The sequence below is a fragment of the Colletes latitarsis genome, chromosome 12 (assembly GCF_051014445.1).
Source record: "Colletes latitarsis isolate SP2378_abdomen chromosome 12, iyColLati1, whole genome shotgun sequence".
Classification (NCBI taxonomy): domain Eukaryota; kingdom Metazoa; phylum Arthropoda; class Insecta; order Hymenoptera; family Colletidae; genus Colletes; species Colletes latitarsis.
In genome coordinates, this window is record NC_135145.1 from 25,339,907 (window position 1) to 25,352,879 (window position 12,973).

Genomic DNA, 12,973 nt, shown 5'->3' on the forward strand with positions numbered 1-12,973 from the left:
TCCCTCTCTACATCTTAAAAAGTATGTAATTATCTATAATTTATTTTTATTGAATACATATAAAAATAGTGCTCAACTCCTAAAATTATCATCCTTATCTAAAGTATTAAATACTGACAAATAATTTGAACTTTCATCTACGACCAAACGTTTTCAAAATCATTTCCAAGTTCAAGCTGTTCCTTTCGCAATCAGAGCCTGCATTACGGGAATAAAAATAAAAAATTCATGTCTGTTCTCTTATCTTTTAGTCTCGTCCTCGCTGTCACTTTTTCCACTAGCCTCGCTCTTGTCACTAACCAAATCACATTTACCGTTCTCCTTCGTTTCACTTTCATGATCACTATTCGACGAGTTCCCATCCTCCGGTTTCGAATTGTCACTGTCGGAGCAAGAATCTGAATCCGAGTCACTATCACTGTCCGAATCTGAGCTACTCTCTGAACTACTGTGCCTATCCTTGGCCGCCATCATTTCTTTGAACTGTCTAACCGTTATCTTCCTAGGCATTATTTCTTTAAGGAATTCTAACGTATCGTTCGTCTGAACCACTTCAGCCAAATGTTTATAATCCAAAGAGTTGCCTTTATTGCTCTGCTGATGAGCTTCTTCCGTTAAGTAATGTATAAACAATTCCTGAAAGAATTTACTTCAATCGTTTCGTTTCTTCAGTCTCGTTGCACGTATAAAAAGCGTTATTAATTCACGAAACGCACACATTCGAGTACGATGTATAATGTAAGCGATATAATTACATATTACTGAAAATAAACGTTTTCAATTGACCCGCGAAGCGGCACACAGAGCGTCACCTAACCTCAATATTTTGGTGTGAATCTTACCGTGGCTTTCGTGACTAGAAACAATCCATCCTGGCCGATCGTGTCCACGTAAGGAGAACTCTTCATAATCGTTTTCACTCTCGACATGGGCAGACGTAATTCTTTTAACTTGGCTGGCGATCTTTGCGTAGTCATTTTCACTCAAAACTGATTTCTACTAGCATCAATGGAACCAAGTACAAACTGCCTCTTCGCCGCGCGAACGTATCTTTGTAGATCAATTCCCGCCAATTTTTAAACTTTGTATATTACACATGTGATGCTTGAGAATACGTTGGAAATATTTTATAGAATTGTGTAACAAACAAGGATGATTTGTTTGTACAAATTGTTCCAAAATATGTGATACAAAAAAGAATTTTATTTTAAGACACGAGTCAAAATTTTCGTTATTAGACTTCTTTCACTGGACAAAATGGTACTAATAAATGTAGTTTTTTTAATATGGTATTAGAAAAATGTGAAAGTTTATACACTATTCCAGAGTTTCGAAAACGTTTTGAAAAACAGAAATGTGTTAAATTCGCCAGTGGCGGTCGCGTATCTCAGTGACATCTTCCATCGCTGTTCGTGCACCACTGTCTGTGTCTATTTCTTTTCAATTGGCACGTTATATCCGGCTTGCAGAAATTTTTGGCGAGCGGACAATTGTTGCATCAATCTGACAATCTGTGACGAGTCAAGGTATATTTAATAATATTCAATCGATAGATAATCAACGCGTACAGTGAATCGTTTTGCACCAGCGAGCAACGAATTAATCGTACCTCGCTATATATCCATCGAATTAATCGATCAATACAGCACATGGCGAATTCATGTTTCTGAAGTTCCAGCGTAAAATTTACCGATTGTCCGTTCGAACGAGAACAGATCGTTGATTCATCGGTTCGTAAATGACCCCTTTAATACTGTTTTGTCGTTAACGCAATATTTATTTAACTCTTGTAGCCATAACCTACAAAATCGCTACTATTCTGTGACTTCGTAAACATCTGTTTTTTGCTTGTGATAACCTCGTTTTGTTCGATCGATAGGCACATCTCAAGAATTAATTCCATTTTGATATCTTGGTTATCTTTGTATGTGTTTAATAGAAAGATTTATAGCTTCTACGAGACAAATACCAGCACGATTGATTTATAAATTACAGGAATACATGTGGCAGAATGTCTACTTTCCTTGGGTTCGTTAAGGAGATACCTGGCATCTCAGTGGATCATTTTGAAGAAAAAAACAAAACGTCTTCCGTATTCTTTCTTAGTCATTGTCACACAGATCACATGGCTGGCTTATCAAAAGAGTTCTTTACACATTTAAATAAACACAACAAATATCTCTATTGCAGTGCAATTACAAAAGCACTACTAGAAAGTAAATTTGGTTCCCAAGATTGCGTTAAAGAAATAGATATTAATACACCGACTGTTGTAGAATATGCACTGCAAAATAAAGACAAAATGATCGTTTCTGTTACCTCTATATCAGCTGGTCATTGTTTGGGGTCTATAATGTTCATATTTGAAGTAAATAACGTGTCAGTTTTATATACTGGTGACTTCCGCATTAACTCAACAGACTTCCCAAAGTTAAAAGGCCTGCATTACTACGAATCCTCTAAATTATTGCCCAGAACATTCACTACAATTTACTTGGACACAACTTTTTTAGACCGTGATTTTCCGTCTTTCCCAACCCGCAAAGAAAGTTTAGGTAAAATGAGCGATATAGTTAAACAATGGATATATAAAGACCCAAGGAATGTTGTTATTCTAGAGTGTTCTGCCACATATGGTTCTGAATTCCTCTTTGTAGAACTCTCTAAACTGTTAAACATGAAGATTCACGTGAAACCTTACGTATATGAAAGTTACTGCCGCATTCAACAGTTATCTTATTACGTTACAAACGATCCGTATAGTACTCCGATTCACGCGTGCACAAAAAAACAGTTTTCGTCGCGTTTAAAATGCAGAGAAGACGTGCTCGATGTTAATGTTATGACTATTATTCCATCGGCAATGAAATGGAAAAGAAAGGATACAAGCGTAATAGGAGAGTGGGATAAAGTTAGAAGTAGAACTTTCAATGTGTGTTTCTCCATGCATTCTTCTTTTAACGAACTCAAAGCATTTATTCGGTATTTCAATGCATTGGAAATTCATTCGTGTGTAGTTAAGAAGGGTGAAGAAGAAACAATGAATGGCTTATTGGATGAAATAAGAACAAAATCGGATAAACAAGGAACAGTTAATGAAATATATAGATTGGAATTACCTGCTCATAAAAGTTTAAATAAATCCCCGTTTAAGTATGAATATTTTAGTAGTGATGATGATAGCACATGATGCTAATTGTTAATTAGCAGAATTATTTGATTGTTCATTGTTGCAATCTCTTGTTACATAGCAAACCAATGTTTCTTAAATTATGAATAAAATATTAGTGAACAGTAATTAAATAGTACTATTAAATAGTACCAAATGAATTACTAAAAAATATCTAAAAACTTTAAATTAAAGTGTTACTACAAGTATTAAATAGAATTGAAATTTTTAAATGTGAAGGTTTAATTCAGAAAATGCAATGGAGTCGCGTTATATGACCGGAAATGGGGCCGCAGGAGTAGAATTCTCAGAAGTGATGATATACTATGTATTAGATAACTTTATATGTTATTATATGGCTCTCTCATATATTTTATACATATTTAAAAAAAAGAATTGTATTTCGAATAAATACAAATGATCTGAAACTTCCTAATATTTTTATTTTCCATGCTCAAATATCGAATATTACGTAATTCGTTTTTTCATGCATGCTATGCTCTTAAATTTAAATAAAATTAAAAATATGTCAGTTTTATGTCTTAGTAAAATTGTAATAAATTTAAGATCAAATTTCGTGTTGCAGAAATTTACTTGCACCTTCATTCGTTAAATAAATCTCTTTAAACATGGAAAAGTCAGCATTAGCTCAAGAGAAGGTATGGTTCGACAAGCCATCCTATGATAAAGCAGAACGACTGTATTTTGAAAGAATGGCCAAGGTAAGTATTTTCATTACTAAATTACATATTAATGTTATTGAATTTATAAAGGTAATTGCCGACAAGGGTAGGATACATGTTTCTAAACATACAAAGCATTAAATATAAAAAAAACATTTGTTTTTTTATATAGAATTTTAATGAAAATTACAGAACCAAAAAGTATGTTTACAAACAGAGAATTTTAAACCTCAGTCCCAACATCCATGGCCAATGTACGCCTTTTTGTTATGCCTTGTGTTTTTTTCTGTACTAACTAAAAATTAACATTTTCTAACACACTTCAGGGAATATCTGGTGATAGGGAACACCTGCTTGTAACTTCAGACAGTGCTGGGAATTTTATTATTTATTTACTTAATCCCCTTCCCAGTTATATATTTAAATAAATTATATATGTATTGCATTTCTTTTCTAATACAAAGCTTTTCTGACAATGTTATTAGTAACAATAAAGTAAGAACATACAACTTGCAATGCAACTTTGAATTTATTTATTTATTTTACGGTTATACACAACAAATAGTTTTATTTGTTTACATATTCAATGAGTCCAAGAAATTGCATGAGATTTTTATTGAAAGTATTTGTGCAGTTGTTTTTGTTGCAATGATAAAAGATTGTACTCAGCATGTAACAAAAACATGCTTTATTTAGTTTTTATTCTATACATTAATTGCAAGACATCAATTTCCACTTGCACAGCTTGAAACATGTTTCAAGGTGGTGTCACATAAAATTATGGAATGCTGTTCGCTTAAATCTGAAATTTCTATGAGTAATAACTACCAAGATATTTTGAACAGTAACTCTTTGTCTAAAACAAAGCCTAAAAAATTCAAAGATAATAAATTATTGGTTTCTGAAAATGATCAAAATGATATTCCCAAACATGCTAAAAATCAATCAAAAGCCTCAAAGGCAAGTAAAGATGAAAATGAGTACAATATGCAAAAGAAAGAAAATGTAGAGGAAAATCAAACATCTAATAATATAAAAAATGATGTAAAAGAGAAAGAAACTGATCCATCGAACGATGCGTCTAAGAATTATAATACAAAAGAAATAAAAGAAAAAAAGAACAAGGCTGATACACGGCATAGAAATAGAGGAAAAGGGAAAAATGATACTAAGGAAATAAAAGAAAATATTACGCCGCTAAGAAGGAATAAACAGCAATTATCTACTCAGGTACATATTATTCTGAATATGTTACTTAATGATTTGTGTGCATACATGCAATATTTATCAAATTTTATTTAGTTCATCATAATAAGCATTTCATTACCTAGATCAGAGCTTTTTAAACTTTTTACTGAAGAAATTGACTCCTGTAGAAAGTTTTTGTTTTATCAGGGTATTTTTTAAAAAGTTTGGAAACCACTGGTCTAGTTCACTGTAAAAATCTGCTTATTATATTTAAAAATTAATTAAACGTAATATTATTTCCATTTTTTTTCTATCATATTAGCTACAACCTGTGATTACTATATTGTTGAAGTACTTTCAAATTTATATTGTTTGATTTTTAGATTTAATAGCTATTGTCCGTGTATAATGAAAAATAACATGTACATAATTATCTTTCTTTAATTTAACAATATGCATGTTCTTCCTTTATAAGAATAGGGATTCTAGTGCATGCTTGCTTCTAATTAGAAATATATTTTACTCTGGTTATGGGTTTATTGTTAATATATTTACACATAATGGTAACACCTATTTATTTGCAACACTTTCTTTTGTAGTAAACACAAATGACTGTGTTAGTATGCTGTGAAAATGTCGCGCTTATTCTTTGTTCACCTTTTGAATATTTAGAATGTCTATCTCCACCTGGTTACATTAGAACATTTGCAATGATGGATTGAAAATTCCATTTAAATTGGATAATTTCTTTTGGCATATTTCATACAGAATTTAGCATAAAGGATAAGTATTCAATTTTAATTTAGTCATTGTTTATATATATATCTTGGTGGAGGTATGATATTGGATTGTTTGTAACAATCAGTTTGGTCTGAGTTGACATTTAATATTGGTGGATACAGGGAAATCAACAAACTACTAGCCCAATCTTATCTGCTGGTGGAAGTTTAGCCAATGAGGTCGCCAAGGCTCGTCAACATATTAAACAATCTTTACAGTGTGTGAGTACTGCACCCTTTGCGCACCCTTACGTAACAAATTTTCAAACCTGCTTACTAATATAATATCAAATATTAATATAAAACCTACGGACATAATATTGAATTGTTTTTGTTGAAATAAACCATAATTTTAATATATCATTTGTTCCATCAGTATAACATTCTAAAATACTAATGTCTTCGTTGTTTCTTCATAGTGTTTATCTAGTAGTATCATGTTATTACAATTAATTTACAGATGGACGACATTTCAACTGTCGCCAGTCCCACCACTCCAAACGATACCAAAAAAGATTACTCAGATCTTCGTAAGTATTGTACTGTTTATTAGATTATTATCGACTAAATGTAATTTTATCATTTTTCGGAAAAGAGTATTACATTATTGTTAATGTAACATTTCCCGTGTTATGAAATTTTAGCAACGATCGTTGAAGAATTGAATAATACTATCAATAAATTGGCGGCGCGTGTTAAAAATCTCGAAGATAAGCTTAATCAAAGTTCATGTCAGAACTATGATCCAGCTCCAAAAAAGTCACAAGAAAAAGCTGAAGATGACGATGTTGATTTGTTTGGTTCAGACTCAGAGGCAAGTTGGCAGAAATAGCGCAAAAGACATTCAAGCAGATAATTTCCTTACATATTTGAAATCATCTCTGCACGATACTTAATACATTTAGTACACGTTTCTCCAAGTAGGGTGCAAAAATGTATAAATTGGACGATATTTACGAGACATAGTACACCAGATATTCCCAGAATAACAATGCATTCAATTATATTTTTCTATTTATTACATGAACTCGACACTACTCTACAACTATTGAAATATAAATGTTGTTATTTGCGACCTGTACTGTAAATTCTTTAAATACTTAACTTGCTAGGGGGAAGATGCAGAAGCTGCAAAAATTAGGGAACAAAGATTAGCTGCATATGCCGCGAAAAAGTCCAAAAGTAAGTTTATACTTGAAATTTAATTGCATTGTGTCTATATAATAATTATTTACAGAGCCAGCTTTGATTGCCAAGTCGAACATAATATTGGATGTCAAGCCGTGGGACGATGAGACAGATATGAAACTCATGGAAACCGAAGTGAGAAAGATTGAGACGGATGGTCTCTTATGGGGGGCAGGTAAGTTATATGTCGAATGTTTTGTGGTATCTGATTTGATGTCTAATTTGAGGCAAGAAGGAAAGTAATCGTTCTTTTACAGCGCAACTTGTCCCTCTTGCCTTTGGAATCCACAAACTTCAGATTTCCTGTGTCGTGGAGGATGAAAAGGTTTCAGTGGACTGGCTCGCAGAAAAGATCCAGGAAATTGAGGACTTTGTACAGAGCGTAGACATTGCAGCTTTTAACAAAGTATAAAATAATAACGAAGCTTTCTTCATAGAAAATTAATGACGGTTCTAATTGCAATCAGGCATTGGTCTGTTGTGCCATTTCTTCATTCCACTAGCAATATCTACTTCGATAAACGCATTATTACGTAATTATATATTAACCATAATTCTTCAAAAAAGTTCAGACATTTAGCCGTCGTATTCCAATTATTCGATGTGTCAATTCATTAAATGATTTCTAAGAACTCTAATCAAGTAAATTTGTAAACTTTGTGCTTGAGACATGAATATATTCTATATAAAAAAACTGTAATGTGTAAATGTTTAAACTATAACTAAATATATGTAAAACTGTAATGCAGATGCGAAATCAAATAGATGTACATTTCACTCGACTATATCAAACAAAATTTTAAGAATAATGATATTGCAAGTAAATAATGCCAATCACTAGTACCATTTTTAATTGTTTGTTTCTGAGTATTGTTGCTACGAATAAAAATTACAAATAAAAACTCTCAACGACTCTATCTTTCCTTGAAAACTTTTTTATATTACTTTTCATTCAATTATCTTTCAATGCAATGCCCAAATTAAATTGGCTATCATAGTGCTGCCCCCTGGTAGCACAAACTCTCTAAATGTGTTTTAGGTTATCTTGACTTAACTTTGGTTTAAAGAAATTAGTTTTGCAGTTGTGTTTTCACATTAAGAAAGAAGAAACCTTCATTTTTCAATCATGACTATGGCTATGCTGCAACGAAGAGCTAACGTGAGTGTATAGATGAATATATAACATTTTATTTGCAATAAGTTGCTTACATAACCTCTCTTATTTTTCAAAATGTTTTTCTTTGCAGGTGAGGTTACCTCCTGAAGTAAATAGAGTGTTGTATATAAGAAATTTGCCCTATAAAATCACTGCTGAAGAAATGTATGACATTTTTGGCAAATATGGAGCCATTAGACAAATCAGGGTGTAAGTATTTATGACCAGTCTCTTTTGTAAATAAAGTACCGTGTTTTTAATCTTCAAATTTCAGTAATTTCTTGCATAAAATGTAATTGAATAATGGAAACACAAAATTGTTAATTTGATAATAGAGCTTGCTTTTTTACCTAGACTTGTGTAAGACAGATGCAATAAATTATATCTGCAGTGTGTATCTAAATTAAAATATTTGATCTTTTAAGGGGTAACACTGCTGAAACTAGAGGGACAGCTTTTGTTGTTTACGAAGATATATTTGATGCAAAGAATGCATGCGATCATTTAAGTGGTTTCAATGTTTGCAATCGGTACCTGGTAGTTTTATACTACCAAAGCAACAAAGCATTCAAACGTGTTGACGTCGATAAAAAGATGGAGGAAATAGATAAATTGAAAACAAAGTACAATCTGAACGAGGATAAGAAATAGTTACACAATGCATTTAAATTAACTTAGGGTTAAGTTTAAAGTTCTGTAATTTCCTAATTAATAGTTTAGGATTCTCTTTCCACGATTCTCACAGATTCCAGAGCAATTTAAATATGTATGCAACATGTTCTGTGTATGTAAATAAGGTGCAGCCAGTTTGTGTATATAATTTTAAATAAAGTGGATTTTTATAAGTTCCTAGACAGATGCAGTTTCTTTAACGAGTGTAGACTCTTATAGTAGTACAGAAACTGTTTCGGTACCCTTAAAAAGAGTAAGAAATTCTCTAATTTTTTTATTAAATTTGTACAGGTTATAAAATATTTGTTGATAATGCATTCATTACCATAGAGTATGTTACTCTTTTCCTGTACATTTATAAAATTCTTCTGCATTTTTGGATGCATTTAATCGAAAACAGTTTTTTTGTGAACTTTACTCATGAAAATGGAGGTTCAATGGCCCGCGGTAAGCAGCGAGTATTTTCGTATGGAATCGGTTCTCGTCCCCTCCCGAAAAGATATAAAAACCGGGATGAAAAAATGTCGGCACATTAAAAGGCGGTAATTAATACAACTTTCACAGTCGGTTGTGGAGCGGCATTCCACCGCTTCCACGAGCCTCAGATGATAGCCACGACTCCGATCAAAACTCTTCGCTGAAATACTTCGATACAGACTACTACTGCTATTAATATATATTTCCTAATTATTTTCATTTTTTCAAGTTGTCTACAATTTCTCGGGAAAATGAGCTATGCTACTTTCAGTCCTTAGAGTATTGATGCTTCTGAATTCGAGAAGAAAGCTCCAATTTTCAAATATCGAAAGTTTACTTTCTTACTTGTAAGACTTAGCAATTTTTCTTGCGACAGAATCCTCAATAACCGGTGGAAAATTCTGGAGGCAATCCTCACGGAGGGAATTCAACCGACTCATCTCGTCTGGTGTTTCGTAACGGTTACGGTTTGCTTGGCGGGACGCGGTTGGAAACGCGCGCGAATGGCGTGCAGCGACGCACGGACACAGCGACGCACGCGCACTAACACTATCGCGCCGCCAGCCGGCCAGCCGGTAGAAACATTCGATTTCAGTCGAAAGCGAAAACCCGCTCAGCTCGTTTGGTCGCGTTGCGACCCGTTTCGTGCAGAAAACGCGGCGTTCCCATAGGCGTTACCCGTTCGTTCGTCATAGTTTGCACAATCGAGTCGTCCGTGGTACCGCCGGGGCCCTCCAACGGTCAAATGTCGTTCGACTGCTGCGGTAGCGACGGAGTCGCCGGCGAGACGTTCGCAGACGTCCTTGAAACCGTGTCGCGCGTACCTCGCGCAGCCTACGACAGTTTCCTCGGGCATTTCGCGTACGGTTCCCCGTGGCTGTTCCTCGTCCTCACTGCCCTCCTATTAACGGGCTTAGTCGCGAGCCGTGTCCACGCTACGCCGCCTAGACGCGCCAGACTCGAAGAGTAGCGCGATCTTACGGCGCGAGTGGTAGACTATTTTTGTTACTCTGCGTGTGAAAGCACTTCAAACTGGTAACCCTGTCCAAGAGTGGAACGTCTAACCTCCAAGAAAAGCTTCGAGACAGATTCAGGTGTCCCTCGAATGGTTGACAGTGATTGGTCATTGCGATGTAAACAGTCCGCGAATGGCGTCGTCGGGCGGTGCAGCTGGTAGCCCGTCCAGGTCGATGTGATTTGTTGTGATATCGTACTTTGTTCGACACGATGGTGTGTCGTCTGCTAATGTTGCCGACAACGAACGTGGAGGAGGAATGAATGAACTGGAGGAGGATCGCGGAGTGTTGGGAGGGGATGCGACGACCGTGTTGTGACGGCCTGCTTGCCGATTTGTATCGAGGTGAGTGATACATACGTCTTTATTTACGCGATTGTCGCTCTCATGCGCCGACGCCATGATGGAATTTTAATTGTCGAATCCTGCTGGCGAGCAGACGTCGATTTTCTTGGTTATTGCCTCGATTATCGATACATTTCAATGATTTTCTTGCTTTTGTAAGTATAAAGCTTGTTAGAGGGGTGTTGAAAGTTTACGAGAGTAATTATTTCAACGAAATCGTGGATTTTCTTGGTTATTGGTAGTCACGAATTCGAATGATTTTGTCGAGAGTTTGTAGTTGTTTCTAGTGTAAACTGTACTAAAAATTGGGGGATGTTAGGGGTGCAGTGTGGCCAATAGAAGCTTGTTAAATGTTTACGAGAAATAGAATTTGTAAAGAGTAATTATTTGAACGAAATCGTGGATTTTCTTGGTTATTGGTAGTCACGAATTCGAATGATTTTGTCGAGAGTTTGTAGTTGTTTCTAGTGTAAACTGTACTAAGAATTGGGGGATGTTAGGGGTGCAGTGTGGCCAATAGAGGCTTGTTAAATGTTTACGAGAAATAGAATTTGTAAAGAGTAATTATTTGAACGAAATCGTGGATTTTCTTGGTTATTGGTAGTCACGAATTCGAATGATTTTGTCGAGAGTTTGTAGTTGTTTCTAGTGTAAACTGTACTAAAAATTGGGGGATGTTAGGGTGCAGTGTGGCCAATAGAGGCTTGTTAAATGTTTACGAGAAATAGAATTTGTAAAGAGTAATTATTTGAACGAAATCGTGGATTTTCTTGGTTATTGATAGTCACGAATTCGAATGATTTTGTCGAGAGTTTGAAGTTGTTTCTAGTGTAAACTGTACTAAAAATTGGGGGATGTTAGGGGTGCAGTGTGGCCAATAGAGGCTTGTTAAATGTTTACGAGAAATAGAATATGTAAAGAGTAATTATTTCAACGAAATCGTGGATTTTCTTGGTTATTGATAGTCACGAATTCGAATGATTTTGTCGAGAGTTTGAAGTTGTTTCTAGTGTAAACTGTACTAAAAATTGGGGGATGTTAGGGGTGCAGTGTGGCCAATAGAAGCTTGTTAAATGTTTACGAGAAATAGAATTTGTAAAGAGTAATTATTTCAACGAAATCGTGGATTTTCTTGGTTATTGGTAGTCACGAATTTGAATGATTTTGTCGAGAGTTTGTAGTTGTTTCTAGTGTAAACTGTACTAAGAATTGGGGGATGTTAGGGGTGGGTGATGGGGTGCAGTGTGGCCAATAGAGGCTTGTTAAATGTTTATGAGAAATAGAATTTATGAAGAGTAATATCGTTTTGAGGAAACGTAAGTTTGAAGAGATGTTCGCTGTTGTATGGAGTAGTTTAGTTAGCGACAAAGGAGGGGCTTCAAGAGTTAAATGCGACCTTTCCGCACACGTGTCAGGCTGACCCTTTGCACGTCGGAGCGTGTCGTGAAAACAAACACTGCATTCTTTGCCAGGCCGCGTGTGTTTCCTTTTACGAATCGTTTGCTTCATGGGGGATCCACTGAAAATGGTATACAGGGTGTTAGGATACCCCTGGGGAAGATTTTAATGGGGAATTCTAGAGGTCAAAGTAAGATGAAAATTGAGAATATCAATTTGTTGATGGAGGCTTCAGAAGATATTAATAATTAAATTCAAAAGTTTCAAATCGTTTTGGAAAAATTATTTTTGGTTGTGGGGGTCAATTACAAACATTTTTGGTCATTAGATATATCCTTGAAATCCTAGCCAGTTTCTGGAAAAAAATTCGAGAAGGTATGGAATTTTTTGACAAAATTAAAAGTTTCAAATCGTTTTGGAAAAATTATTTTCAGTTGTGGCGGTCAATTATAAGCATTTTTGGTTATTAGATATATCCTTGAAATCCTACCCAGTTCCTAGAAAAAAATTCGAGAAGGTATGGAATTTTTCGACAAAATTAAAAGTTTCAAATCGTTTTGGAAAAATTATTTTCAGTTGTGGGGGTCAATTGTAAGCATTTTTGGTCATTAGATATATCCTTGAAATCTTACCCAGTTTCTGGAAAAAAATTCGAGAAGGTATGGAATTTTTTGACAAAATTAAAAGTTTCAAATCGTTTTGGAAAAATTATTTTCAGTTGTGGGGGTCAATTATAAGCATTTTTGGTCATTAGATATATCCTTGAAATCTTACCCAGTTTCTGGAAAAAAATTCGAGAAGGTATGGAATTTTTCGACAAAATTAAAAGTTTCAAATCGTTTTGGAAAAATTATTTTCAGTTGTGGGGAGCAATTATAAGCATTTTTGGTCATTAGATATATC

The 12,973-nt window shown here is 34.6% G+C and overlaps 3 protein-coding genes across 9 annotated transcripts; 2 read left to right on the forward strand and 1 right to left on the reverse strand.

Moving 5' to 3' along the window:
* Positions 1-22: 22 nt before the first annotated feature.
* Chrac-16 (chromatin accessibility complex protein 1) lies at positions 23-1,032 on the reverse strand. The gene is made up of 2 exons (XM_076779764.1): positions 843-1,032; positions 23-636 (listed from the first exon to the last, which is right to left on the reverse strand). The coding sequence occupies exons 1-2, from the start codon at positions 975-977 to the stop codon at positions 241-243; spliced, it is 531 nt and encodes a 176-aa protein (XP_076635879.1). The 5' UTR covers positions 978-1,032; the 3' UTR covers positions 23-240.
* On the forward strand, positions 835-7,916 carry LOC143348959 (putative elongation factor 1-delta). 7 transcript variants are annotated; one of them, XM_076779749.1, is made up of 9 exons: positions 843-890; positions 3,756-3,891; positions 4,597-5,082; positions 5,943-6,041; positions 6,280-6,349; positions 6,464-6,633; positions 6,932-7,001; positions 7,057-7,182; positions 7,265-7,916. In XM_076779749.1, exons 2-9 carry the CDS (start codon positions 3,799-3,801, stop codon positions 7,417-7,419), a joined length of 1,269 nt encoding a protein of 422 aa, XP_076635864.1. In that variant the 5' UTR covers positions 843-890; positions 3,756-3,798; the 3' UTR covers positions 7,420-7,916. The 7 variants fall into 7 exon arrangements, with proteins under 7 accessions (XP_076635867.1, XP_076635864.1, XP_076635862.1 ...); XM_076779747.1 differs by lacking the exon at positions 843-890 and adding an exon at positions 1,373-1,526; XM_076779751.1 differs by lacking the exon at positions 843-890 and adding an exon at positions 1,373-1,526 and having other exon boundaries at positions 4,615-5,082.
* A 100-nt stretch (positions 7,917-8,016) lies between these two features.
* On the forward strand, positions 8,017-9,017 carry Sf3b6 (splicing factor 3B subunit 6). The gene is made up of 3 exons (XM_076779766.1): positions 8,017-8,166; positions 8,255-8,373; positions 8,589-9,017. The coding sequence occupies exons 1-3, from the start codon at positions 8,134-8,136 to the stop codon at positions 8,812-8,814; spliced, it is 378 nt and encodes a 125-aa protein (XP_076635881.1). The 5' UTR covers positions 8,017-8,133; the 3' UTR covers positions 8,815-9,017.
* The last annotated feature ends 3,956 nt before the right edge of the window (positions 9,018-12,973 follow it).